The sequence below is a fragment of the Anser brachyrhynchus genome, assembly GCF_964034855.1.
Source record: "Anser brachyrhynchus genome assembly, chromosome: 12".
Lineage (NCBI taxonomy): Eukaryota > Metazoa > Chordata > Aves > Anseriformes > Anatidae > Anser > Anser brachyrhynchus.
In genome coordinates this window covers 22009915-22035551 of record NC_137707.1, presented here as the reverse complement: position 1 = coordinate 22035551, position 25637 = coordinate 22009915, and the positions used below count along the sequence as shown (strand labels likewise).

Genomic DNA, 25637 nt, shown 5'->3' with positions numbered 1-25637 from the left:
CATCACCATGACACAACTATTGGATGCAGCATTTTGGGTGGTGCTTATCAGCCTGCTATATATAGAAGCAAGCTCCCTAAGACTTTTTTTTTTTTTTTTAAGAGGGGACTGGTCCAGCTTAAGGTACATTGGTGTCTTTGGGTGGTTTGTTAAGCTTTAAGAAGGAATGAAGTGCTGAATTGTCGTCTTATGCTGCTGGAGTACACTTAAGAAAATTAGATGGTGGCATTTTGTGCTTAGAATATGGGTGTATCCAGAGGAGTGGATGTCTTCCAGATCAATAGGTTCCTGGTTTTTTTGTTTGTTTGTTTTGTGGCAATCTACTTGCTGAAAGGAGTGGAAACAATTGTGATAGTCTTGAAAGAAGCCAGAAGGAAAAGGTTTGTTAGCAGTTATATTCATCTCCATGCATTTCAGGTGGTGCAGCAGCTACTATCTTGTTTTAATGGAATCTGGAGAGGCAACCTCTGAAAAATAGGAATGGGACTTATAACTATCATAGTTGAGGCTGTAGCATACTTTAAGTGTCTTGGCAATAGAGCGATGCCCGGGTGGGGCACAGAGAGGGTGGCTGGGAAGAAAGGGAAAAGAGCATGCTAAATGGTGTTGGTATGGCAGTTACACTAAGATGATTTTCCCAAATGACTGAATGCGAGTGAGTTTTGAATTAAAAAAAAATAATAGTAATGTCAGTTGTTTCTAGCTGCTTTTGAAAATGGTTATAACTTTTCTTCCCTGTGATTAGTCAAAATGCTCTACTCTGTCCTTCACATACATTTGCATGTCTGACAAAGTTTACTTTCTTTTCTGGTAATACTCTGCAAGCCAATTATGTAGAATACAAGTTCAACAGAACTAGAAACATCAATACACGAGTAGAAAGCTTTTGAGCCATACAATGCTGCAGCCATTTAAACATGCAGGTGCTCTAAAATAGAGCTGCTCAGGTGAATGAGTTTTTGACATACCAAGTTTGATATCATTCAATGAATTATAGTCTAGTTTAAAGTAAGGATATGCGTATTGCAGAGTAAAGCGGAAGCAGTCTGTGAGCAGGGTTCCTGGTGTGAATTCAAATGCTCTTGTCTCTGTACAAGTAATCACAGTTGACTGTGCTAAATCATTAATAAATTGAAGGTCACATCCTATCCACCACTTTAATCTGTTTCCCATGGGAAATAAAGTTTAGAGATAGAATAACTTATTCTATTTTATAATCACTTTTTATACTGGAGAAGTTCATGCAAATGTTTTCCTTCTTGGGCTTAGGGTTGATGCAGGAAGATCATGTTACTGGTACGACTGGGGTGAGGTGGGGGATTCGGATGTTCTGAGAAGTTGAGTGGTTTTTCTCCTGGCATCATCTGCTAAGCACATCGTATGTTTTTAAGGTGGTCAAGAAAATGAAAATGCACAGTATTAATACCTTGAAATGGTGAAACCTGAATGTAGATGACTTCTCTAAGTATGCATCTTGGTGTGTGCACCATCAGGAGATGGAACACTTGTAATTTACAATTCTCTTTTGTGCCTCTGTACTGCTTTTAATCCAGAAAAAAAGTCTTAGACTTGTACTAAAGTTACATTCTGAATGATATATTTACATTCTGTTCTGAGGCTTTATCAAACCTGACTCTGGACAGCACTGTAGCAGCAGCAATGTAGAGTTCAAAATACTGGTGAACTTTTTAGCTGCGTTATGCTGAGCTACCACTGTTGCAGATTCACAGAATGGTTTGAGTTGGAAGGGACCTCAAAGATGATGTAATTCCAGCCCCCCTGCCAGGGGCAGGAACACCTCCCACCAGACCAGGATCCTCAAAGCCTCATCCAGCCTGGCCTTAAACACTTTGAGGGATAGGGCATCCACACCTTCTGGGAAACCTGTTCCAAGTGCCTCAGTGCCCTCTGAGTAAAGAACTTCTTCCTGATGTGTAATCTAAACTTGCTCTCTTCTGGTTTAAAGCTATTCCCCCTTGCCCTATCACTATTCCCCTTGGGGAGTTCCTTCCCACCTTTCCTGTAGGCCCCTGCTAGGTATTGAGAGGTTGCTATAAGGTCTCCCCACAGCCTTCTCTTCCCCAGGCTGAACAACCTCAACTCCTTAAATCCTGTCCTTGTAGGAGAGGGGCTCCAGCCCCTTGGTCATCTTTTTGGCCCTTCTCTGGACTCGTTCTAATAGGCCCATGTCCTTCTTGTGCTGGGGGCCGCAGAGCTGAACACAGTGCTCCAGGTGGGGTCTCAAAAGCAGTAAGACCTTGAAATCATTTTCTCCAGGCAGTAAGCAGTTTAAGCTGGCTCACACAGCAGCAGTGCTGCTCACCACAGCTGAAATATATTCTCAATCCTGGGTGCTTGTAAGAGGCATGAGTGCCTTATGCCACATTCTAGCCAAACTTCTAAACCAAGTGCAGGTGTGAGATTGTGATGCCTGTCCTGGCTTGTGCAGGTAGAAAGGTTAGATGATTAAGTCTAATTCTGTTGTGGTCTACATGGCCCCCACTTTTCCCCACACCTTTTAGACATGTGTGTTCTCAACAAGGACTACTGTGAGGAGTAGTTTTCTGTCAGTGGACAAATCATGGCTCATAGTAAAAGCTGTTGTTGACTCACTGGGAGTATATGCATTTTTCTCTTTGTGCAGGAAAAGAACTTACTGAGCTTTCTAGAAACTCTTCAGCTCTCTTTCTCTTACTTAGACAACCCTTACAACCCTAACCCTACAAACTCTTGCAGCCCCCCCTTTCTTTTAACTCCTTTTTAGAGAGCTGAAGAGTTTCTCTTACAGAACCCTTACAGACCTAACCCTAAAAACCCTTACAGCCCTAGCCCTAGAAACCTCCCCCCTTGTTGCGCACCCCCACCCCCAGAAACACCCCCCCACTTGTTGCTCCCCTACCCCCAGAAACACACCCCCCCCATTGTTGCGCACACCTACCTGCAAAAACACACACACCACTTATTGCGCACCCCTACCCCAGAAACACACACACACACTTGTTGTGCACCCCTATGCCCAGAAGCACACAACCCCCGCTTGTTACACAACCATACCCTGAGAAACACACCCCACCTTGTTTAGCTACCCTACCCCCAGAAACACACAACCTCCCCACCTTGTTGCGCACCCCTATCCCAATACACATACATCACACCCCCATTGTTGCGCAACCCTTCCCCCAGCAACACCGCCCCCCCCTTGTTCTGAAACCCTAGCCCCAAACACACACACACCTCCTTGTTGCGCACTCATACCCGCAGAAACACGCCCCGGCCCCGAGGAAAAGCCCCATTCCCGCCCCAGCCCCGAGGAAAAACCTCTTCCTCTCTGTCCGAAACCCTGAGGAAAAGCCCCTTCCCCTCCGGCCCCAACCCTGAGGAAACATCCCAACCCTGAAAAGGAGCCCCTTCCCCCTCCAGCGCCAACCCCGGGGGAAAAGGCCCCACCCGGAGGAACAGCCCCTTCCCTACCCCCTGCGGCCCCCACCCGGAGGAGCAGCCCTTTCCCCTGCACATTCTCACAATTTCCACTTAGTGAAAGTGATGATAATGCCACCAGTATCTATCCAAATCTGTTCCTACTTACCACAAGACATCATTTGAGGTCACATTAAGGCACCTTTTTCACACAGTCTGTTGTTCAATCTTAACAAACGCTTAAGAATATTCTTCAAAAGTCAGGCTTACCTGTAAGCACTTGAGCTTCTGAGTTTGTTTGTTTTCTTATTATTGTTATTTTATTTTTAATGGCTGGAAAGGGAGCTTAGAAACTACATAAGTAATTTCACTGAAAACAGGCAAGGTGAAGGAAGTACTCAAACTCCTCAACATTAAACAACTGTAGAACCCAGGAACACTTACCTGCCACCAGCTTCTGAACTCGAGTCACTCCCGAACTACTTCATAGTGAAGCCATACCACCAAGGTTTTACTGTACTGAGAAGGCACCACCAACGTAGCTAGCTCCTAGAGTCACTAAAACTATTTCACAGGGATGGTAAAAAACATGAAGAAAAAGCAGTCTCCTAGGGAATACAGAGTCCGTTTCACTACGGTAGAAAAGCACCCTAGATAACCCAAGCCTCCAGCTCCCCTGGGGAGGCAATTCCACACAAGTCCTCATGATTCCTATAGAGCAAAGGTCAAATGATCCACACCTGGCAGATTTCACTTAACAAGGGTGGAGCCAATAGACCTTGTGGAATAGGCTCATCTACCTGGCTTCAGTCTTTTAAGGTCAATCGCTCCTTATCACTAATAGAAATAGCCTGAGTTGGGGCTTAGTGGTTAGAGTTGACCTAATGAATTAACTACAAAAGGTGCACAAGGGTCCTATTTCTGTTAGTCATTCTGTGAGGAAAATTAGTACAGAGCCTGTTAAAATCAATCAATCAATCAATGTATAAATAAATAGATGAAATAAAAGAAAAAAGAAAATGACCTTAAAGGCAAAATTGCTATTATAGATTTTCATCTGTCTAGTCACGACAGATAAAGAATATAGCAATCAGAATTACTTTTCTTGACATTAATGTTATTTAAATTTGCTTTTCTAAGATCTCTTCTTTACGTAGGACTTTTCAAAATCTAGCCCCATGACCTCTGACTACACTATTTACTTTGGGTGCATATAAACTCTCACGTATAAATGCAGATGGATCTCCAAATGCAGATGGATGGATATCCAGATCCTCACTCACTATTCAGGTCAAGGACTGGGCTGAAGGTTTGGGCCTACCCAAATGTATTTGGGTTTATGTAACCTATTTGGTTACATGCCTACATTGCTGTTTCCTGGCAGGTCATGGCAAGAAGATTGGCTCGCTTGGGGGAGCTTATGTACACGTGGCTTATAGGCTGCAGCCAAAGTGTTCCTCTAGATCTGGAAGTTAGAAGAGGGTTGCAGTCTCCAAGCTCAAATACAACCACACATTAGTCTGGCGCAACTGATTTTTGTGTTCCTTGCGCTAGCTGTTCCTTCACCTCCTCTTCAGAGACTAGGACACGCATCTCTTTCGTGCTCCTTCATTAGTAAACAAACCAGGAGAGACTAAAGCCTCTTTCTTCAAGTCAGGAAGATACTGGGCTACAAAGATGGTGAAGGGCCTAGAGGGGAAGACGTATGAGGAGCACCTGAGGTCACTTGGCCTGTTCAGCCTGGAAAAGAGGAGGCTGAGGGGAGACCTCATCGCAGTCTACAGATTCCTCACGAGGGGGAGTGGAGGGGCAGGCGCCGATCTATTCTCTTTAGTCACCAGTGATAGGACCTACGGGAATGGTGTCAAGCTGAGGCAAGGGAGGTTTAGGCTACACATCAGGAAGAGCTTCTTCACTGAGAGGGTGGTCGCCCACTGGCACAGGCTCCTCAGGGAAGGAGTCACTGCACCAAGCCTGCCAGAGTTTAAGAAGCATTTCGACTGTGCACTTAGTCACATGGTCTAAAATTTTGGGTAGACCTGTGTGGTGCCAGGAGTTGGACTCGATGATCCTTATGGGTCCCTTCCAACTCAGGCTATTCTATGATTCTATATCTGCCTTTGGTTTCAGCGAGAATTCAGGACCTCACAACTGAAGTTTCTTCTGGATGGTGTTTCTTCTGAATAGTATAATATCATTTCCCTTTTGAAGACTTACAAGGATGTAGTAACAAAAGTAAAGGCCTAAAACAGTACCTGAGGCATAGGCTACTTTTCAGCCTGCAGCAGACTATAGGTATGATATTATCATTTCAGACAACTATGATTTACGTTATGTGAAGTGTTCTGGCATGCTTACAATCTGCCAAAGGCCAGAAAAGGGGACCTTCATTTTAAGACTATATGGAAAAGAAAACAAAAACAACAACAGAGAAGGAACTTTTCCTTCACCTCAATGTTATTATTTTGCGACTCCTTCAAGTGTCCACAAGGAATTCTGCCCCTCTCTCCACCCCCCCCAGAAAAAAAAAAAAAAATTAGAAATTGTGTCATAGAGGTATAATTTCAGTTCACACCAGAGGACATTCTTCTCACTGAAGTACAGTTAAGCCCCACAAAGTGCCAAAAAGCCTGCCAAAAAGTAATGTATTTACAAGTTAGTTTTACATGTTGGCATTATTTACTTGTCTGGTCTTGCATTCAGGGCTTGATCTGTCGGGGGCAGGGGGGGAACATGTAATGCCGTGCAAGGTTGTTTGGTTGTATGACTGACAACATGACTTTAAAATTTTGAACTGGTTGTGTAGAAGCAAAATACAGAAGAGTGCATTATCCCCGAGGGAAACATAGAAACTACCTGTTGCTTCTCAGCTGTAAAGTTAAAAGGTGTAAGCATCTGTTAAGGTTTAAGAAAAAGTGTAATCAGCTGTTTGAGCACAATTCTTACATATACATGAACATTTTCCTCTCCAATTTCCAACTTGGAGTGCAACATTTTTCATCATACTCTTAGATCAGGATTCTGATTCTAACACTGGTTCCTACTGCAAATTTCCAGAGAAGAGAGAAGCAAACCAATCCTGACTGCTTTGAATCTGACTTTGAATCCTGACTGCTTTGCTCTGAACAGATTGGAGAGCTGGGCGATCACCAACCACGTGAAGTTTAACAAAAGCAAGTGCCGGGTCCTGCACCTGGGACGGGGCAACCTTGGCTATACGTACAGACTGGGCGATGAGATGCTGGAGAGCAGCCCTGCAGAGAGGGATCTGGGGGTTGTGGTTGACAGCAAGTTGAATATGAGCCAGCAGTGTGCCCTGGCAGCCAGGAGGGCCAACCGTATCCTGGGGTGCATCAAGCACGGCATTGCTAGTCGGTCAAGGGAAGTGCTTGTCCCACTCTATTCTGTGCTGGTGTGGCCTCACCTCGAGTACTGTGTGCAGTTCTGGGCACCACAGTACAAAAAGGACATTAAACTGTTGGAGAATGTCCAAAGGCGATGAAGATGGTGAAGGGCCTAGAGGGTAAGACGTATGAGGAGCGGCTGAGGTCACTGGGCCTGTTCAGCCTGGAGGAGACTGAGGAGGGACCTCATCGCAGTCTACAACTTCCTCGCGAGGGGGAGTGGAGAGGCAGATGACCTATTCTCTGTTATCACCAGTGACAGGACCTGTGGGAACGGTGTGAAGCTGAGGCAGGGGAAGTTTAGGCTGGACATCAGGAAGAGGTTCTTCACCGAGAGGGTGGTCGCCCACTGGAACAGGTTCCCCAGTGAACTAGTCACTGCACCAAGCCTGTCTGAATTTAAGAAGAGATTGGACTGTGCACTTAGTCACATGGTCTAAACTTTTGGGCAGACCTGTGCGGTGCCAGGAGTTGGACTCGATGATCCTTATGGGTCCCTTCCAACTCGGGATATAAAACCTGCAAAATCTAAATGCTTTCCCTTGTTCCCTGTCCCATGCAGACTTTATCCGCTACATCACCCTTCCCAGAAGCTATGCGGCAATTATAAAAGACCAATTCTAAAGACTGATGTCACATCCCACCCGCAGCACCTGGTGAACAAAAGAGAAAGCAACCGCAGTGCTTGGAAGTGCTGCTGCACGTGCTGCTCCTTGCTGCTCTCTGGCCTCGCCTCAAATCCTCAGCGACATCAGTTGAGAGCCTGTCATGCCACCTGTAAAGCAAGAGGGAGACCCTTCTCACCTTGCGCTACTCAGCCATTCTGCTCCAACCTAGCTGATGACCAGCCCACCGTCTCACACTGCTCTTCAGTGTGCAGTGTGCCCCTCTGAGGCTGTGCAAGACACCTGCCAAAGAGGAAGAAAAGCACAGGATGAGGTAGCAGCCAAAGCCACAGCACCCTTAGCACAGTTACTCTCATCCGCTCCCTTACTGCAGCTGCTCACCTGCCCCCGAGGTAGATGATTCTACCTGCCCTCATAAGCGAGCTACAGCACCCCTAAAACACAAACAGGATTTTTACTGTATTTTATGTAGTAAAAGAACTGCAGTGACAACAGCACCCCAAAAAATAACTGCTACATCTCTTCATCACTCACCTTGCCAGAGGCAGCTCAGGTCATGACATCCCATGTTGAATGCTGCATTTCAGCTTTAACAAAAAAAAAAAAAAAAAAAAGAGAGAGAGAAAAGAAGATAATCATTCCTCTGCCAGCATTAGCACCCATCCCTCAACACCATGAGTGACCCCATTTCTAATTTTATCGTTTCAAAACAGCAGCCCTCTTGCCTCAGCACCTGGAAGAGATGGTTTCAAAAAATAAAATAAATTAAAGGGAGAAACGCTTGTAAAAGTGATGGAATCAGGCTGGCAATGCAAGAGCAACACAATCAAAGCTACAGTCGGGGAGAAGAGCAGAGCTCTGGCACTCTGGTGAGGCTAGCTACAGTACAATTTGCATAGGGTCAGGGTCCTGCGAAAAACAAAGAGAGAACACACCAGGAAGCAGTAAATTATTTACACCCAAACCATCTGGCCAGGTCCCAGCCTGGACACACCACAGGGAAAGAACAAGCCGTGGTGTTCAACGGAACCCTAGCACCGCCAAAACACTACAGCACAGCAAGGCTTGCCCTTGGCAAAACACTTCTTGGCCTTTTGCTGCAGTGTGCTTTGCCCGGGGCAGGGGTGGGGGTCTGTTTAGGGCCTAGGTTTTCAGAAGCGACAAAGCTCAGAGTCCTGTTGTGTGGGGGATTGTATTAAGGCTGCCAGTTGTGGTCTCCCAAAAGGCTGTCATCATCATCATTTCCTAGGTAGCTTAGGTAGCTTTAATCTAAGGTTAGGGTGAGTATTAGGGGAGGGAAAGGTTTGGAAAGAAAGTGCAGAGACCTGATGGGAGAGGGGATGCGTAAAGCTTGCTAAATGAATTTCAGGTCTCCTTGACTGCAGTGTAAGGTTCTTGCCACTTTGCCATTAAAAGGTCACGGTCCCAACTTCAGAGCAGCGCTTTATGTCCACTTCGGAAAGGATAGACTCCTGAAGAAGAAGAGAAGCATTAACAAAAAAGAAAACCAATATATCAGAGAATATATATTTGCTCTGGCAATGCCAGAGTGACAAAATCAAAGGGGTAGTCGGGGAGGAGGGCGGGGCTCCAGTGCTCCTTGGCAGTAAGCTGCAGTGCACTTTGCCTGGTGTGAGGATTCTGTTTAGGTCTTAGGTTTTGGGGCGCGACAAAGCTCAGAGTACGGTTGTGTACAGCTTTCCAAAGGAAATTCAGTATTCTTTGAGTGCAGTGTAAGGTTCTTGGCATTTTGCCATTAAAATCTCGGAGATCCAACTTTGGAGCAGCACCTGATATCCAGCTTGGAAAGGATGCACTCCCGGAAAAAGAGGAGGAGCATTTAAAAAAGAGAAAAGCAATGAAACAGAGAATAGCTTCTAAAAGTGATGTCCTCAGCCTGGCAATGCCGGAGCCACAAAAATCAAAGCACGTGCTGGGTGTCTTGAGCTATGCTTAGCGAGGCGCAATCAATACGCACGTCCAAGCCCTGTGAACACTGCTGCAAAAGCGAAGAGAGAGCACACCAGGAAGCAGGTAAGTTAAGTGCATGCAAACTATCTGGCCATGTCCCAGCCCGGACACGCCACAGGGAAAGAACAAGCTGTGGTGTTCAATGGAACCCTAGCACCGCCAAAACACTATGGCACAGCAAGGTTCCGGGAGACCAGCACAGCCGGGCAATCCTGTCTCAGTTAACTGTGAGTTTGGACAGCATGAATTGTTAAGCCTGCTTTGTTCATATCTTGCATATCTTGTAGGATAGGCTTGCAGAAGGCTTTATGATTATTTCTTCTATCTGTATACCTCTCTTTGTTGTTTTAGTATCATCCAGTGAAAGATGTTTTTGGGTGGCCTTTCTCCTCACCTTCCTTGGCAGGGGAAAAGGAAATGAATCTCCAAACATTGCATGGGATTTATGCAAGTACGGAGCTATTACAACCACAACCCCCATCACAACTGCTCTCTCACTCCTCCTCCTCAAAAGGAAAGGGGAAGAAAATACAATGGAAAAGACTCAAGGGCCTCAAGATTCAACACAGGGACATTAATGCAATTTATTACCTATTGCTAACAAGCTAGAGCAGTGAAAAACTAAAACCAGCTTCCCCCATCCACCCTCTTCTACATCCTTCCCCCTGAACTGCATGGGGGAACAGGGAAGGGGGGCTGCAGTCGATATATAACACTTCACAGTCTTCACGGTCACTCTCTGTCTCTTCTCCATTGTGGGGTTTCTCCCACAGGATGCCATCCTTCCCAAACTGATCCTGCATGGACTTCACACAGGCACCAGTTCTTCAAGAACTTCTCCAAATATACCACAGGGTCCATCCATCAGAAGCAAACTGTTCTAACACAAGTCCCCCACGGGCCACAGTTCCCCCCAGATCTCCTCCTCCTGGTGTGGGCTCCTCCAGGGGCTGCAGCACAGAAATCTGCTCCACTGTGATACCCTATGGGCTGCCACCATGGTCCTCTCCACAGAATCATAGAATCATTAAGGTTGGAAATGACCTTCAAAATCATCTGGTCCAACCATCACCCCACTGCAAATGTCACCCACTAAACCATGTCCCTAAGCACCACGTCCAACCTTTCCTTAAACACCTCCAGGGTTGGTGACTCTACCACCTCCCTGGGCAACCCATTCCAATGCCTGACTACTCTTTCTGAGAAGAAATGTCTCCTAATTTCCAAACTGAACCTCCCGTGATGCAACTTGAGGCCATTCCCTCTAGTCCACTAGTTAGCTGTGAGAAGAGGCCGACCCCCAGCTCCCCACAACTTCCTTTCAGGTAGCTGTAGAGAGCAATAAGGTCTCCCCTGAGCCTCCTCTTCTCCAGACTAAACAACCCCAGTTCCCTCAGTCGCTCCTTGTGTTCCAGGCCCTTCACCAGCTTCGTAGCCCTTCTCTGGACACGCTTCAGGGCCTCGATGTCTTTCTTGTAGTAAGGGGCCCAAAACTGAACACAGTACTCAAGGTGTGGCCTCACCAGAGCTGAGTACAGGGGAATGAGCACCTCCCTGGTCCTGCTGGCTACACTATTTATGATACAAGCCAGGATGTTGTTGGTCTTCTTGGCCACCTGGGCATACTGCCGGCTCATGTTCAGGTGAACATCGACCAACTCCCCCAGATCCTTTTCCTCTGCACTGCTTTCCAGCCACTCTCCCCCAAGCCTATAGCGCTGCATGGGGTTGTTGTGGCCAAAGTGCAGGACCCGGCACTTAGCCATGTTCAGCCTCATCCCATTGGCCTTTGCCCATCGACCCATCCTGTCCAGGTCCCTCTAAAGAGAAGGGTACTCTGAAAGACTGGGCAAAGTAGGCAGCAGTTTGGTCTTCTCCATTCCAAAGCAGCTATGCCAAAAGCCCACTGGTACTCTTCTGGGTCCTCTCCTGGGTCTATGCCATGGAGCTTCTGCACCAGTCACAACGGTGTGCTTCTGCCTCGCACTGCCAGTTAGTCTCACTTCAGCCTTATACTCCTCGGGGTCTGATGTGCCAGGTCATTGAATCCAAACATTCCAATAAATCTGGTCGTCCCTTTCCTCAACCTGATCGAAGGCAGGGCTCCCCTAGTCTTGGTCATAGCAGCTTTTACTCACTTCTTGTAAATGAAAACAAGAAGACCCTTCATTAAGAACGGAAGAAATATCAGCCCTTCTACTCTGGGGAACTGCCCGCTGGAAACTGGAGCAGCAATTTTACTGGCAGAACCGTGCTTTTGCTGCTGTTCTTTCTTGCGACTCACTTATCTGTGCCTCTAGTGTCAAGGTAGATTTTCCCATCCCACTTCTCTGGTCCCACAGGCAAAACCAATGGACAGAGGAATCCTTACTCCTAATAGCTGAGATACTGGTCCATACAGGCAGGGAAGAAGATATATTCTCTTTGAGTTGCTGGACCTCTCAGGACAATTTCTCCACAGCTGATACGCAGGTCCATAGGGAAGCAGAGAGATTTTCTTTGTGTTGGCAGAGTTGGCTGGCCACTACATCCACCGTTGGTTCCTCTCCATCTTCCCAGCTCATCACTGCCAGTGCACTGGTATAAGACAACAGTGCATTCCATCATTTCCAAAGGCTGAGGGCTTTTTCCCATTTCCCAATCACTTTGTCAATGACCTTTTCCCTATAGAGGGATCTCAGCTGCCTGGCTTCCTTGCCCTCTAATTCATGGCTACTGTCCCCATTATCCCTGCATCAGAGCAGCCAGGTGATAATGTGCTTACCTGGATGACAGCTGAAATCTTTTAATATATCTTGCAGTTCACTCTGAGATAGAGATTAGGTGGTTTCTGACTTTTTAAAGCCTTCTGCGCCTTCTTCTTCCTCCTGTTCTCACAATGGCCCTGCATAGCAGTTTGCCTCTTCTAATTCTTCCTCCTGTTCTCTCCTAGGAGAAGCTTCTTCTTCCCTTACTAGACAAGCTGACTTCTGCTTCTATTGCTTCTTCTTGACTATAGGGGCAAATGATACTGACACCATTTGACTTTCTGGTTGAGCCACAGTTTCTGTCATCGAAACAGACATATAACAGCCACTGTGTCTGTTATGGGAGTTGGATTAGCCCCAGTGTGCTATTTTGTCATTACATCCAGAAACCTCTTCCCATTGAGGATGCTGAATAGTGTTGAAAAGGGCTCGGTAGGCATGGGCAAGGCCCCAGCACATTGCAGTGATTTGTGACTGTCTGGAATAGCCAGGGCGACAGCATACTTTTTCCCAAACATTTTAACAGTTTATTGGGATTTTGCTCTCGTTCAGAGATGAAATTCCAGAACACTGGAGGTGTCCTCTATTCTAGGTGCCTGGCCATACTATCCCACACACCCTGTCACTTCTAACTATTCAGCCTCAGGGCACATGTCTGGGTGTTATACTTAAATAGTTATTTATACGTAAAAAAAAAAAATCAATTTCTTGTACTGAGATCGGGACAGTTTAATTAAAAAAAAAGGAAGAAAAAAATAATATTAACAAAATGAATACACAAAACAAGTAAGTGATGCATTGACACCACTGCTCACCAGGTAACTGATGCCCAGCCAGTCTCAGACCAACAGTAGCCTCCCTGGCCAACTCCTCCCACTTCCATTGTTCAGCATGATACAATATGGTGTGAAATACCCCTTTGGCCAGTTTGGGCCATCTGTCCTGTTCGTGTCCCCTTTGAAAGGTCCTTGACTCTGTGTAAGTACTGCTCAACAAAAACTAAAACGTGGTGTGCTATGAGTATTTGCTATGAATATTATTCTGATCCTAAATCCAAAACACAGTACCATGCCAGCTACTATGAAGAAAATTAACTCTATCCCAGCTGAAACCTGGACAGGAACGTTTGTATGTGAGGAGAAACCTTTCCTCCCAATGCGTTTCAAAGAGCTGAGACTGCCCACTCAATGCTCACCCTTCTCTTCAGTGGGAGAATTGTTGCTCTTTTTTTTTGTGCTTCACACAAAGGCCTTTGCAGTGAGCAGGATGGGTTTTCTAAGCACATTTTCTGAGTGTAGAAGAATGTCTGTCTTTGAGACCTGAACCATGTCTTCCTGGGACTGTCTTCAAGCTAGTGCTTCTGATGTCACTTCTCCCTGATTAGGGGATAGATAGGGCAGAATCAGAGATGTGGCTTTTGTATGAACTTGTATGGTCACCTGTGCCTGACTGCACAGCAGCAGACAAGTCTTGTGTGTGTGCTCATGTATGTGATATTCCTTGGTTGAAGAATAAATATAAGCATCCATTAGCTTTCACAGATACCATTCAAACACAGATGGAGCATCTGTCACAGATACACTCTGTCTTTAGGAGAGGGCAGGCAAATACAGACTTCCAAAAGGGCTCATCATATTGAGGAAGCCTCTAGGCCTGAGTTTGTGTGTAAGTGGGTGGTCTGGATGAACTGAATCGCAATGTTTCATCCCTGTAAATCCTGAGCAGGCAAAGCTCTGAAGACATGTTCAGAAATGTGAACTAGACCTTTTTTTTTTTTTTTTTTTTTTACCCATGAATATGCCTTGTCAAATCACAGCTGCTTTGTGGTCACCTAAACCTTGCTTGTTTATAGGTTAGACCAAAGTTCCAGAGCAAGTATTAGGGTGCAACAGACTGAGAATAAGTGAGGTGGTGGCATTCTCTTAGCATGCAGTTACTGAAGGTCTAACTAGCCCATCTTGCTTCCAACTGTTGCAAGAGATTGCAATTCTGAAAATAAATTGCATTTGGTATTTGGACCAATTCCAACCAGATTTTTTCAGGTTTTCCAAGGTGTTTCTTGCCCGTGGGGGAGGTCTGGTGGGACCCAGAGGCATCCTCCTTGGTCATGTTTATCTCTGCAGGGGACAGGCAGGTCCCACGTTGATCATGACCACACAGGAGCCCTGCCTCCACTTCTTGGCTCCAACCTTGAGCTACCTGGACCAGCTCAGCCACTACTACCTTCTGCCAGGCATCAGAGACAGGGGAACAGGAGGCACAGGAAGACAGGGCTCAGGGCCTGACACCAGGGAGACGGAACACACAGGGGGACATGGGGACAAGGAGGGGATGTAAGTGAGGTCAGAGACTAAAACTGGAGGTGCATGCAGACAGGGCATAGAGGGTAACAGAGCTCAGGAGTTAGGGCTTGGAACCAGTGACTGGGGAAGAGGGATCCAGGGAACACAGGGAGAGGGACAGGTTAAGGGCCTGGCAAAGGATACAGCAGGACTGTGAAAACAAGGGACATGTTCCACCAGGAACACAGCAGGACATCGAGAAGACAGGGCTCAGGATGAAGCTGCTACTGGACAGTGAAAGACATGGTGGAACCAGGGGAACAGGGGGACATGGAGCAAGGTATGGCCTGATCCTGTGGGTTCCCAGGGCCATCCATAGTCCTGGCATGCCCTCCAGCCCTCTCCAAACACCTCATGATCCTAAGTGCCCCCCTTGATGCTACCAGATGCTGTTGTACTTCACATGACCCTCCTTAGAACCCTAAGGTGCCATTTGACCCCTCCAGACCACTGGGTGCCCACAGGTACCTCCCATGACCCTCCACATGATCCTCCATGCCTCTGAGATCCTACAGTGCACCCCAGATCAGGGAGTGCACCCCCACTTACCCTATGGTCCCTTTCATTGCCCTGTCTTGCTCCAGCCCCCTGAATTCCCAGCATTTTCCACATAACCTCCCAGTTAGGGAGATCCCACCTTTGTTGGGATTCCCAGGGATCTCTCCTTCCTCCTGGGGGAGGGCAGTGGACACCTCTACCTCTTCACCATGCTCAGGGCTCCCCACATAAACCAGGGTCAGGTCAGGGTAGGTCTGTGGGCAGGGACACAAGACATGGAGTGAGGTCAGGGCAGGTACTACCCCCATTGCATACTTCCAACAGTGCCAAACTCACCTGGGGTGTGAGGATGTAGCCATAGAGCTTGTCATGCTGAAGGACTGTTTAGAGGCGACCCCCGGCGGACGGACCCCTCCCCGGCGGGAGGTGCCGGCCAGGGTCTGCCCCAGGGACTGGGGGCCTGTTGGGAGTTGGCGCCTGGGGTCTGCCGCGGGGCCCGGTGGCCCGACGGGACAAGTTTTCTTACTTAACTCTAGGATTTTCCAAGTATTATGGATTTCTCTTTGTACCAATTTATATGTTTGCCTGATTGAGGCAACAATTTTAATGAAGCAAACTTCAGAAAATTATCTAACTTCTTACAGAACAGTATTTTCTTTCAAGCACATAACAAGAACATTGCCCACAAAAAAAAAAAAGAAATATGAGGTCATGGTCATATCTCAAGCAATAGCCCTAAACGGGGATCTGAAATAGTATGAACACACACTGCTTAGTTCTTAAACATCTTATTTCTAAAAATAAAAAATCAGGAGAAGTCTGCACACCTCAGACTGGAGGAAAAAACAGAAACAGGTTGCCCTCCTGCAAACTTACAAAGTGAATGCACATGAAGGTAAATTGAATAACAGTGAAAATCCTCAGTGGAATAACCTGTAGCAGACACTATATCCAAACTTATCCAAAAGATCCTCAGTTCTGAACTAGGGATTTCCTAACAATCATCTTTTATCACAAGCAATCAAAAGGCATGACTTGGTCAAAGATCTGCATCACTCAGGTGGATGGATGATAAAGGTAATTTCGCATTAGTCTATTCAAAGAATAAGAAGAAACTCCAATAAACGTTAACCATTCTGTAGCATAAGGACTATTTTGTTTTCAGGGCAGCATTAAAGTTTACCTTCTTTTATATTTAGAAAACTGAACATCCCACTGTAGACAGCTATTATCGTCACAAAACTATAGCAAAGGAGTGAGAGAGTAGGCACAACCTTTTCAAGGATTAGCGTTTGTTTTTTTTAAATGTTCTGCATTTTAAAGTAAAGAAACAACATTCCACTCCAATTTAACTCTATCAATAATTACTACAGTCCCCCAGATCCATTACCCAGAAGAAACAGCTAGATGACTACAGCATTCCTTATCTGTCCCATATACGCGTAATCAAATTCACCTTTGACACAATATGATACTTACAGATTCGGTACTTTCATTTAGATCTGTGCTTGACCTTTGGTACGTCTTCTCAGGAAAAGAACTAGAAACACTATGACCTAAGAAGATAATCAGAAATTTTTAAGTTATCTGAACACATGAAAAGCCAATATTGTTATTTACAGTGAGTTGCCACTGATTTGCTGTTTAGTTTCTTCTATAAGTTGCTGATCGCAAGTATTTGAATCACTATAAAAGAGACAACTTACAGTAAACCCTTCAGTTGTATAAGTACTTCTGTTCAAATAATCCCCTCCAAACTCAAAAACAACAGTAACACACTACACAAGTAATTTCAGCAATATCTAATGCTATTAAACATATCAGTAAATGCCCACGGAACTCACCTCTCAGCCTTCCTTTGTCTTGTATACTACAAAAAAAAAGTATTCCTACATCTGGTGATTTGATAACTGTTTGTGAAGTCATAAGCAGCTTTTGTCAGGATACCATTTGATCCAATTGTTGATTCAAACTGAGACAGTAGAGTAGGTTCGTGTTCAATATATCCAATTAAAGACACAGCATATTGTCTATTTGATTGTTTCTGACATACATGGTTCCTACCTGTTTCAAGATTCAATGGTACTTTCTCCTCAAACAGCACTGGCCTGAAAGCAAGTGTAGGATCAACGATTTTTGCTGGAAAAGACTCAACATTTAATGATGTCTGGTTCTCTTGATCTTTTTCAGGACTTCCAGTATTCTCTTCAGTTTCCACAAAGTGAGTGAAGTTCTTTGCGACAAGATCATCATTAATGCATACCTAAAAAACAAACAAACAAAAAAAACCAAGATCCTTATTGACCGGAATCAACATTGCATACTTATTTAGGGTATATCTAAAGTTTTAGACTTGAACGGATAGAAGGTATTAGACTTCATATGTACCTTCAAAGTTATTGCCTATGGCAAAGACCACAGCCACAGCGTTATCAGCCTTTAACACTGAGTGATCCAAGCAGATACAAGTGAATTATTTTATAACTACCATACAGCTGCTTAAGTCTAACAGTAACTACAGCACATTACTGGCAGAAGTTAGACATTTTGACAAGTGGAGCTATTTTTCCCCCTGAAGATTTGAGGACTCAGTCTTATTATAGAATGGTTTGGTCTGGAACATACCTTAAAGATCATCTAGTTCCAACCCCCCTGCCATGAGGAAGGACACCTCCCACTATATCAGGTAGCTCAAAGCCCCATCCAAAGCAAGCATGAACTGGTATTTAAAGACACTTGAATAAAGTAGTTGCAAAATACTCTAAATATAACACAAAAGGCATGAAAAATGCAGTAAATAATTCACATAGCTGTCCATTTGAATTGCTTCCTGTATATTTATATTTTTAAAGGCACATCTCATTGTAGGAGACTCAAAGACAGTATTTATTTTAAGCAAAGAAAATATCATAATGCTTGAAAACAGGTACCAGATTCTGAAAGACACAGTTTTACTGCACAGTTCAGTGTTACAATCTCCAAAACAGCTATGCATTACAGCTCCAGGTAATCGAATGGAATAGCAAAAACCAACCAAACCAAACAAAAACAACAGAAAAACAACACCTCACCCAGGATAATTCTAGTTCATTTAAAGTTATCTCCAACAATTCCACTTTAAAATGAAAGTGCTCTGGTTTTAACACTAAAAATATGTTTGCACATTTTTTATGCATTTAATACATTGTTTGGGCCAATTTTTTTTTAATTCAAGTTCCATAAAATATTGATAGCCCTAAAATTTTTGTTATTTGCTCTTTTAAAAATATATATTTTTTTTAAATAGTGAAGAACTTAATGTATTACTTCAAATTTTAAGACATCACTGAAATAAATGTGATTAGGACAATGAGGAAATAAAGATGAATGACGTTGTAGTGAGTAGAATTGACTCTGTCAGGTATCCACTGTTGCTCAGCCTTTCACCAGACTAAGTTAGCAGGAAAAGAGCTTTGGGAACACAACATTCATTTTCTGTGAGCCTCATCTGTGATTTTTCTTGTACCCTGTCCTATAATTCTAACAGTTGTAATTAGACCTAAACCAAGCCAAATTGTAAATGATAAATTCATAAAACAAATTACCTTCATCAGAAGTTCCTAAAAATGAAAGAAAAACTTGAAAGGGCAAAAAGAAATTTGCATGAAATAACCTAAATGTGCAGTTCTTATGAGAATGTGTACTTTTTGTTACGCAAGTTATCCTTGTGCAGTGCTACAGACTTGTATTTCATTTGCCTGCTAATACCTTCAAAAGAAAGGTACACATGAATGAAAATGGAATTTCTGCCTCCTGGAACACCTCCAGAGAGCTACATCAACGCAAACATAAAACAATACCTTTAATAAGTTAATGATTTAGATTCTACTGTTATCTGGCAAATGACAAAACTCACTTGCAGATAATGCTTTTCAGTCCTAAGCTGATAACAAAGTTATGATTTACATAATAAAGCATACAAATAGGTTTGTAGATCTAGAAGTATCTTACCTTTTCATCTTTTATTGTCACATAAAGAATAACATCAAATGTATTATCTTCTACAGCACATAACTTGGCTTTGATTTGCGTAGTTGCTAAATGTAGTAGTAAACAAGGAGAAATATTAACCTTGTATCATATTATCAGTATTTTTCAAGCTATACAAAAACAGAAATAATAATTAAATGAATGCAACGTATTTTTTTGAAGAAAAACTAATACAAATGTTGTAACTTTTAAATGAAACAAGAATCTAACAAGGCATTAAGATAACAGAGCTCGAAAAATGAAGTTGTCCTCAGTCTTTGAAGGAAGATTGAGAACTGAAAACCATTAATGACCTGTTCACAGAAACTAGTCTTAGTCATACACTGAAATTATTTGTATATTTATGCATAATTGTGAAATCAAGTTCCATGTTGCTATTGCTTCCTATTGACCTTTACTTTGCATAATAATGCATTACACTTAGATGTGTGAAAACCTGTAAATCATGAAAGTGCCATGCTCCATGAGTATAGGAAATTAACAGCCTAAAGACTCTTTACTGTTTTTATAAATTCATCCTCTCCTCCTCAAATATCTGTGTGTATTGTATTGTACTTGCAAATAAGCAGGTAGGTTGTTTTTCAGGTAGAGGCACATAAACAAGATTAGACAAGAACAGTAAAGGGCTGCTTTTCTAGCAACACCAACAAGTGCTCCCACACCAAAATAGAATGCTGGATATGGAAAAGACTGCATGAGCTCCTGAAACACCACACATGGAGAAGGACAACAGACTGGAAAACAAGCATTTCTACTTCACTAAATAACTACTTGGAGCAGTAGATAGTTTCTTCCAAGATAGTTTCTTTCAAGAGAGTTCATTCCAACCTGGCAACCACCTAGTCACCTTTAACAATTTATGCAGTCTGGTAAAGATGCAAGTCTACACACATTGTGGCTAAGTCAAATCACACCAAAAAAACCGAGTAACTCCCTTCTCCTTAGGATGCTGTGAAAATTAAAATTAAAAGGAAGTCCAATCAAATATATATTCCAGTACTACATCTCTGTCAACTTACTTCCCAAAACAGAAGGGCCAATTATGATTTTGACAGCATATTTACCTTTCAGAAAACTTTGAAAATACTGAGTAGCAGCATTATCCCACCTTTAGGCTGGCCTAGGAAAATAAACACAACCAATTATCCCACATCATCAAAACTTCAAACAATAATCTGAAAGGTGATGTACGTTCAAAAAAAATGTTCTCAGTTCATGCTAAGTCTCAAAAACTGTCTCTAACAGAAACATTAGCACAATCTTACTACTTTGAATGTAATTTCAGTTTTGATGTTTCAGTTCATCCATAAAATGAACTGCCTGAAAATTACTAAATATTGATTTGTCGAAGTATGATGGTTTATATCCAACATAAAATAAGGCAAATCAGGAAAAAAAATAGATTAATTAGAGTGAGAATCCACTTGTAGAACATATTAATTACTTTGAATAAGTATGTACCAGTTTTGAACAAGCACTTTACAAACATTGTAAAGACTTTAAGGTCTATAACAGAAAATTAAGTTCTTTACCATCTTCAGCAATTGCAAATAAAAAAAGAATCAAATATAAAGCATTGTAAACAAAATATAGTAGATATATGTAGAGAACTTAAGTGATATTTTGATAATTCACAAAGATGGCCCAGTCAAGATGTATGCTATTCCCATCCTAACTAAACTAGTATTTGTTTTGTCAAAGTATCTAAGGAAAATACTGATTCCTCCTTACAAAGGACAGTATAAAAAACAAACCTAACTGTCAAACAACGTGTAGTTTTAAATATTCTTTAATAACATAAATCAAGATAGGTTACTTGCTATAATGCCACGTTCTCCCATGATCTGGCAGGTCTTTGACAATAACATCCTAGAACTCAAAGTAAGGACACACAAGCACTTTTCTTTACCACTAGATCCCAGGGAAAACCTTATTCCACTCCTTCAAAACTGGCATAAATATGATAAGGAAAGTACAACAGAAATCCTAAGTATTTCAAGGAGACAGATATAATGGGGAAAACCAAAGCTATCTATAATGTTTATACATTAACAGAACTTCAGTTCAGGCAGAATGTGTAATGACCACAAACAAGATTGTCAGGAATAAGATGAGCACCTGTAAGAAACTGCACACGGATCAATTAGTAGAGAAGCTCATGTGTTGGAATCACAGTTCTGGGATTGTAGATGAAGTGCAACAACTGCCAAAAATTTGTCTGAATTTCTTAGTTTCTAAATAAACATCAAAAGATTCAAATAGATGAATAATAAAACCCAAACCATTAGGCAAGTTCTGTTTATGAATTGCTCTTGTAAAAAAGAAATTGTTTTCCACATTTTATCGCCTATGTTCTTATTGAACAGTAGCCTCTGAAGAAAAAAAAAATATTGTGATGAAATTTCACACCTAAGAAATTTATGACTAGAATACAATTATTCAACTCTACTTACACTATTTTTGCTGTATCTTCACAAAAGTTGATACACAACGTCACTGGCTTTGTGCAATACAATCTACATTTTTTTGCTCTATATGGGATTTGCATAAATGCTTTCACTGCAACTTGAACGCTTAAAAACAAAGCAGAAATACTCTCATTTTACAGAGCAGACTTTATTCTCCAGTGATGTTTCAAACACATGCTTTCATTATCCTGTATGCAACAACACATTTCTTCTAGAAGTTTGGCTCCTACAGTGAAACTCCCTGGAACCCCTGTTTTATTTATTTATTTATCTAAGACAGGTCCTGTAAGGAGCAATTAATAAACACATTTGCCCTGAATATGAATACACTTCCCATTTAGTAGAGAAACCTCAGAAAGGTTTGCAGTACAGTTTAAAGTCTTTTCATGATATTTAGACCTCATACACTATATATACCATCCGGCACTGCATATGCCATTTGGCAATTCTTACCTCTGAGTGAGATACCAGGTATGACTAAAATCAGTAAGAAGGAAATTAATAAATATACTAACATGCATCTGTACTCATTTCCCTAAAAAAAAAAATAAATCTTTGTATAGCTGTCACTAGAGCCTTGATCTATACGTAATTACCCCTTATAAATGGTTTGATGGGAGACATTTAGTAACCAGCAAGACACCACCTATATACCAAGCTTTTAAGATCCATATAGTTATCATTTTTATTCCAAGTTATTTCATAATGAAAAAGCAGTATATCATGTGTTTAATTCTATTAGAACGTATTTTAAACTCATGGCATTATCAAGTTGCTCTCTGATACAGGCACATTCCATTTAAAAATGTTATTTAACTTAAGATTTTAAAATATTTATTCTAAAATATTTTAAATAAGCTTTCTTAATTTTGTTGAATACTACAAAAACACTTGGTAAAGATTCTTGTACATGATGTTGGATATTTTATTAAAGAAATGAACCTTAAACATGGCTGAAAGCTGGAAGAGATTTTTTAAGACACATTTTAAGATTTTAGAAACATATGGTTTCATAGTGGTTTTATTTATTTATCCCTTAATAAGGTATGTTTCAATAATGTTAAATGATAACCATAAATCTCAATCATATTAAACTGACACTATTCCAGTTTGACGTCTTTAAGGAAAAGAAAAGTAGAATAGAATACATCTTTAAAAATTAACAAAACAAAGACTGGTTTGCATCCACACTGACAAGGGCCCATCACACGGCTAGCAGTTTCTTATGGACTCACACTTCAATTAAACCAAAGCCTTGTGACTATGAAACTAAATAAACACTGATTGCCAACAAAATACATTTCAGTGACATTCTCAAACACTTACTCCTTTGTTTTAACAAAAGTGTATTTGGCATAATCCACAAGAAAGCATTCTGTTTGATAATGACCTGCACAGTACATGATTGACTTAATAACTGCTCTACACCAGCATTTCAGTTCTTCACTGAAAACCACACAAATCTGAAAAAGAAAGAACAAGACAACAGGTTCTTGTAAATAGAAGAAACATCACTGTCAGTTTTCTTAGAGGCAAGAAAACGGTGTTTACAATACAGCCCCAATTTACTTTATAAACTGCAAGTACTGCAGCTTCCTTAGCGATAAAGCTTACAGACAATATAAACCACGTAGATGTCCTTTTCTACTACAAAGCAATAGTCAAAAAAAAAAAAAGAAAAAAACAACTTGGATACTTCACCCCCTAAACCAAAAAAACCCAACAAATGATCTCTTTTTATGTACACAACATAGCAATGTCTTCACCTGGCCTTTTTCTAATGTTACTGGCTTTACTTCATCCACATTTTCACAAGATTTGTCATAGAACTGATTCATTTCTGCATTCAGGTTTTTATACTCTATTTCATCAACTATGTACGGCCCACATCCTTTCATAGTAACCCAAAAGCAACTCGGATCTTCAATCTGGTGCAAACGGTAGATTAAAAAAAAATAAAACACAAGTAGTATTATCTCCTGCTGAACTGATAGGGTATTTTCATGAGCATCTGAGCAGTAAACATGAATCTTAAAACCTTCAGCAAGGCCCCTTACATTATAGGAATAGATATTCAGCATAAAGAATGTTAATAGGCATAATACATCTTTCATGTTCAGACAATAAGTTCAATAAAAGACTTTTAAACTTGGAAGTTTCTTTAGCACTGCAATTAATGACATGCATTCTGAAAGGTAGAAGCATTATTTTAAAAGTTTGTTAAATGAAATATAGTGACTTAAGTGCAGATATATAAACTTTTTACTTCCACAGTATTTTCAGAACATGAAAAAAAAAAAAAAGCCACCAACAGGCTTTTATTCAGTCTCAGAGGGTCTATAAGACAGCCAGTTTCTTTAAAATAGGGCCACAGCTTTCTGCTCAGCCTTTGTAAGCATTTACATACCAGTCTTGCAGCTGATAAGTGTACTCACTATTCTGGGGAAAAAAATAAAATCCATGATCTCTTGCAGCATTAATTAGAAACCTATTACTACACTCAATTTAAGATTACACAGGATATCTTCCATTTTAGATTTTAGCTGCATCCCTACTAACCTCTTTTGAGAGGAAACCAAGGTAAACACATGGAAAGAATGGGAAAATGTATATAATCTGTCAGTGACCCCACCATGTGTAAGAAATGACTGCTGAACAGAAATGAAGGCATAATCTTATTTGTAAATCTGACTTCTATAGTTTTATTGAAATAAACACCAAGCCTTTAAACTTTTAAAAATACCAGCACACCTGTAGTATGAAGACTTCCGTATTGCCCAGCTGCTGAGTCTTCTTTGACGCTACTGTAGGAAAGCAACAGATGTGTTCTAAAGCACATCTAAAAAGTGTACTTCTAAAGCAGGCCTACAGATTTTTGCTACTTGTGTAAGCAGCATTAGCCTAGACAACTGATTTACACGTACGGAAGACTTCTAGCCAGTTTTCTTAATGGGGCTCTATGTTGAATCCCAATGAAGATCCACCATCCATATTTATTCACATACAACCACACCCATCTTCAGCATGCCACAACATACTTGTTCTCCTGTCTCAACCTACTTGCAGCACATAGCCCATTACCTTACATCCAAAGGCCAACAAAAATATCTTCAAGACTGGGGCTGGTACAATCTAGCTACTTGACCAAACGGACAGCAAAACCCCAAAAGCTTACATCACTAAAAAAACAAAACACATAAATCCCAACGTTCACCAATAAGTTCACCAATAAATGTAACAAAATTTTTACTCATTTTTCACAGCACACTTATACTGGAACAGATCTTCTGCGTGCCATTTCAGCACAGCCTTGCACATCACAACACCCCTCATCATGGCAGCACTTAGCCTACCGCTTCAAAGCATTCACACCACGAGTGAGTAGCTAACGAAATATTCCAGAAGACAGAAGTCAAGGCAATGCCCTTCAGCTCGCAGAGCCAGTGCCACACAACCATCACCTGAGCCACTACCACCATCCCCACAGCCATGAGGCCCGAGCGCAACCCTCAGCACACAGCCCGCCCCCCCTTAGAAGCCTCCAGAAGCCACCCACGAGCCCCCAGTGCGCATGCACCGCCTGCAGGTGGCCCCGAGGGAGGCGGTGGCACCTGGTTGAGGTACGGTGGCTAGAGGCGGGAAAAGGCCACGGGTAGGGGATGGCGCGGGGCTGACCTCGGCTTGCTGAGGGCGGCGGGGTGTCAGTGGGTATGAGGAGGGAGAGTCCTGCCTTTCTTTGCCTTCCTGCTGCTCCTGCTTCAGAGGGGCTTTCCCAGATCCCAAGTCTGAAGCGCAGTGTATGCCTGAAAGGTCTAAAGGAGGCAGCTGGGGAACAATGGCACCTGGCACATCTCTGGTGTTCTACTAATGATAAAAAACACATGCATCCCCACACAGGCAGTTGTTGGAAATGTCCCCTGACATCTAGGCCCTTACAAAAGTGTTACTTCATTCTTATATCAAGCTCTGAGACAAAGAAGCAACATTATTATTATTATTATTATTATTGCTCTCCTACACTCCCCTTTCCATTCAGGCTTAATGTTTTTTTCGGCCCTGATTTAGCTTTATGCAAGGTGCCAACTCAAGGGGATGAAACATCGAGCTGGAAAGTAAAGCCCACCTCTTGGGCAGC

The 25637-nt window shown here is 42.4% G+C and overlaps 1 protein-coding gene across 1 annotated transcript; it reads right to left on the bottom strand.

The window, feature by feature from the left end:
* Positions 1-5496: 5496 nt before the first annotated feature.
* On the bottom strand, positions 5497-24977 carry LOC308176503 (putative ATP-dependent RNA helicase TDRD12). Its single transcript, XM_080552299.1, has 13 exons — positions 24964-24977; positions 24254-24306; positions 23269-23430; positions 22829-22965; positions 21488-21607; positions 20099-20154; positions 18996-19081; positions 17070-17268; positions 13361-16561; positions 8773-8919; positions 7982-8034; positions 7829-7881; positions 5497-7729 (listed from the first exon to the last, which is right to left on the bottom strand). Exons 3-6 carry the CDS (start codon positions 23398-23400, stop codon positions 20145-20147), a joined length of 399 nt encoding a protein of 132 aa, XP_080408425.1. The 5' UTR covers positions 23401-23430; positions 24254-24306; positions 24964-24977; the 3' UTR covers positions 5497-7729; positions 7829-7881; positions 7982-8034; positions 8773-8919; positions 13361-16561; positions 17070-17268; positions 18996-19081; positions 20099-20144.
* Positions 24978-25637: the final 660 nt, after the last annotated feature.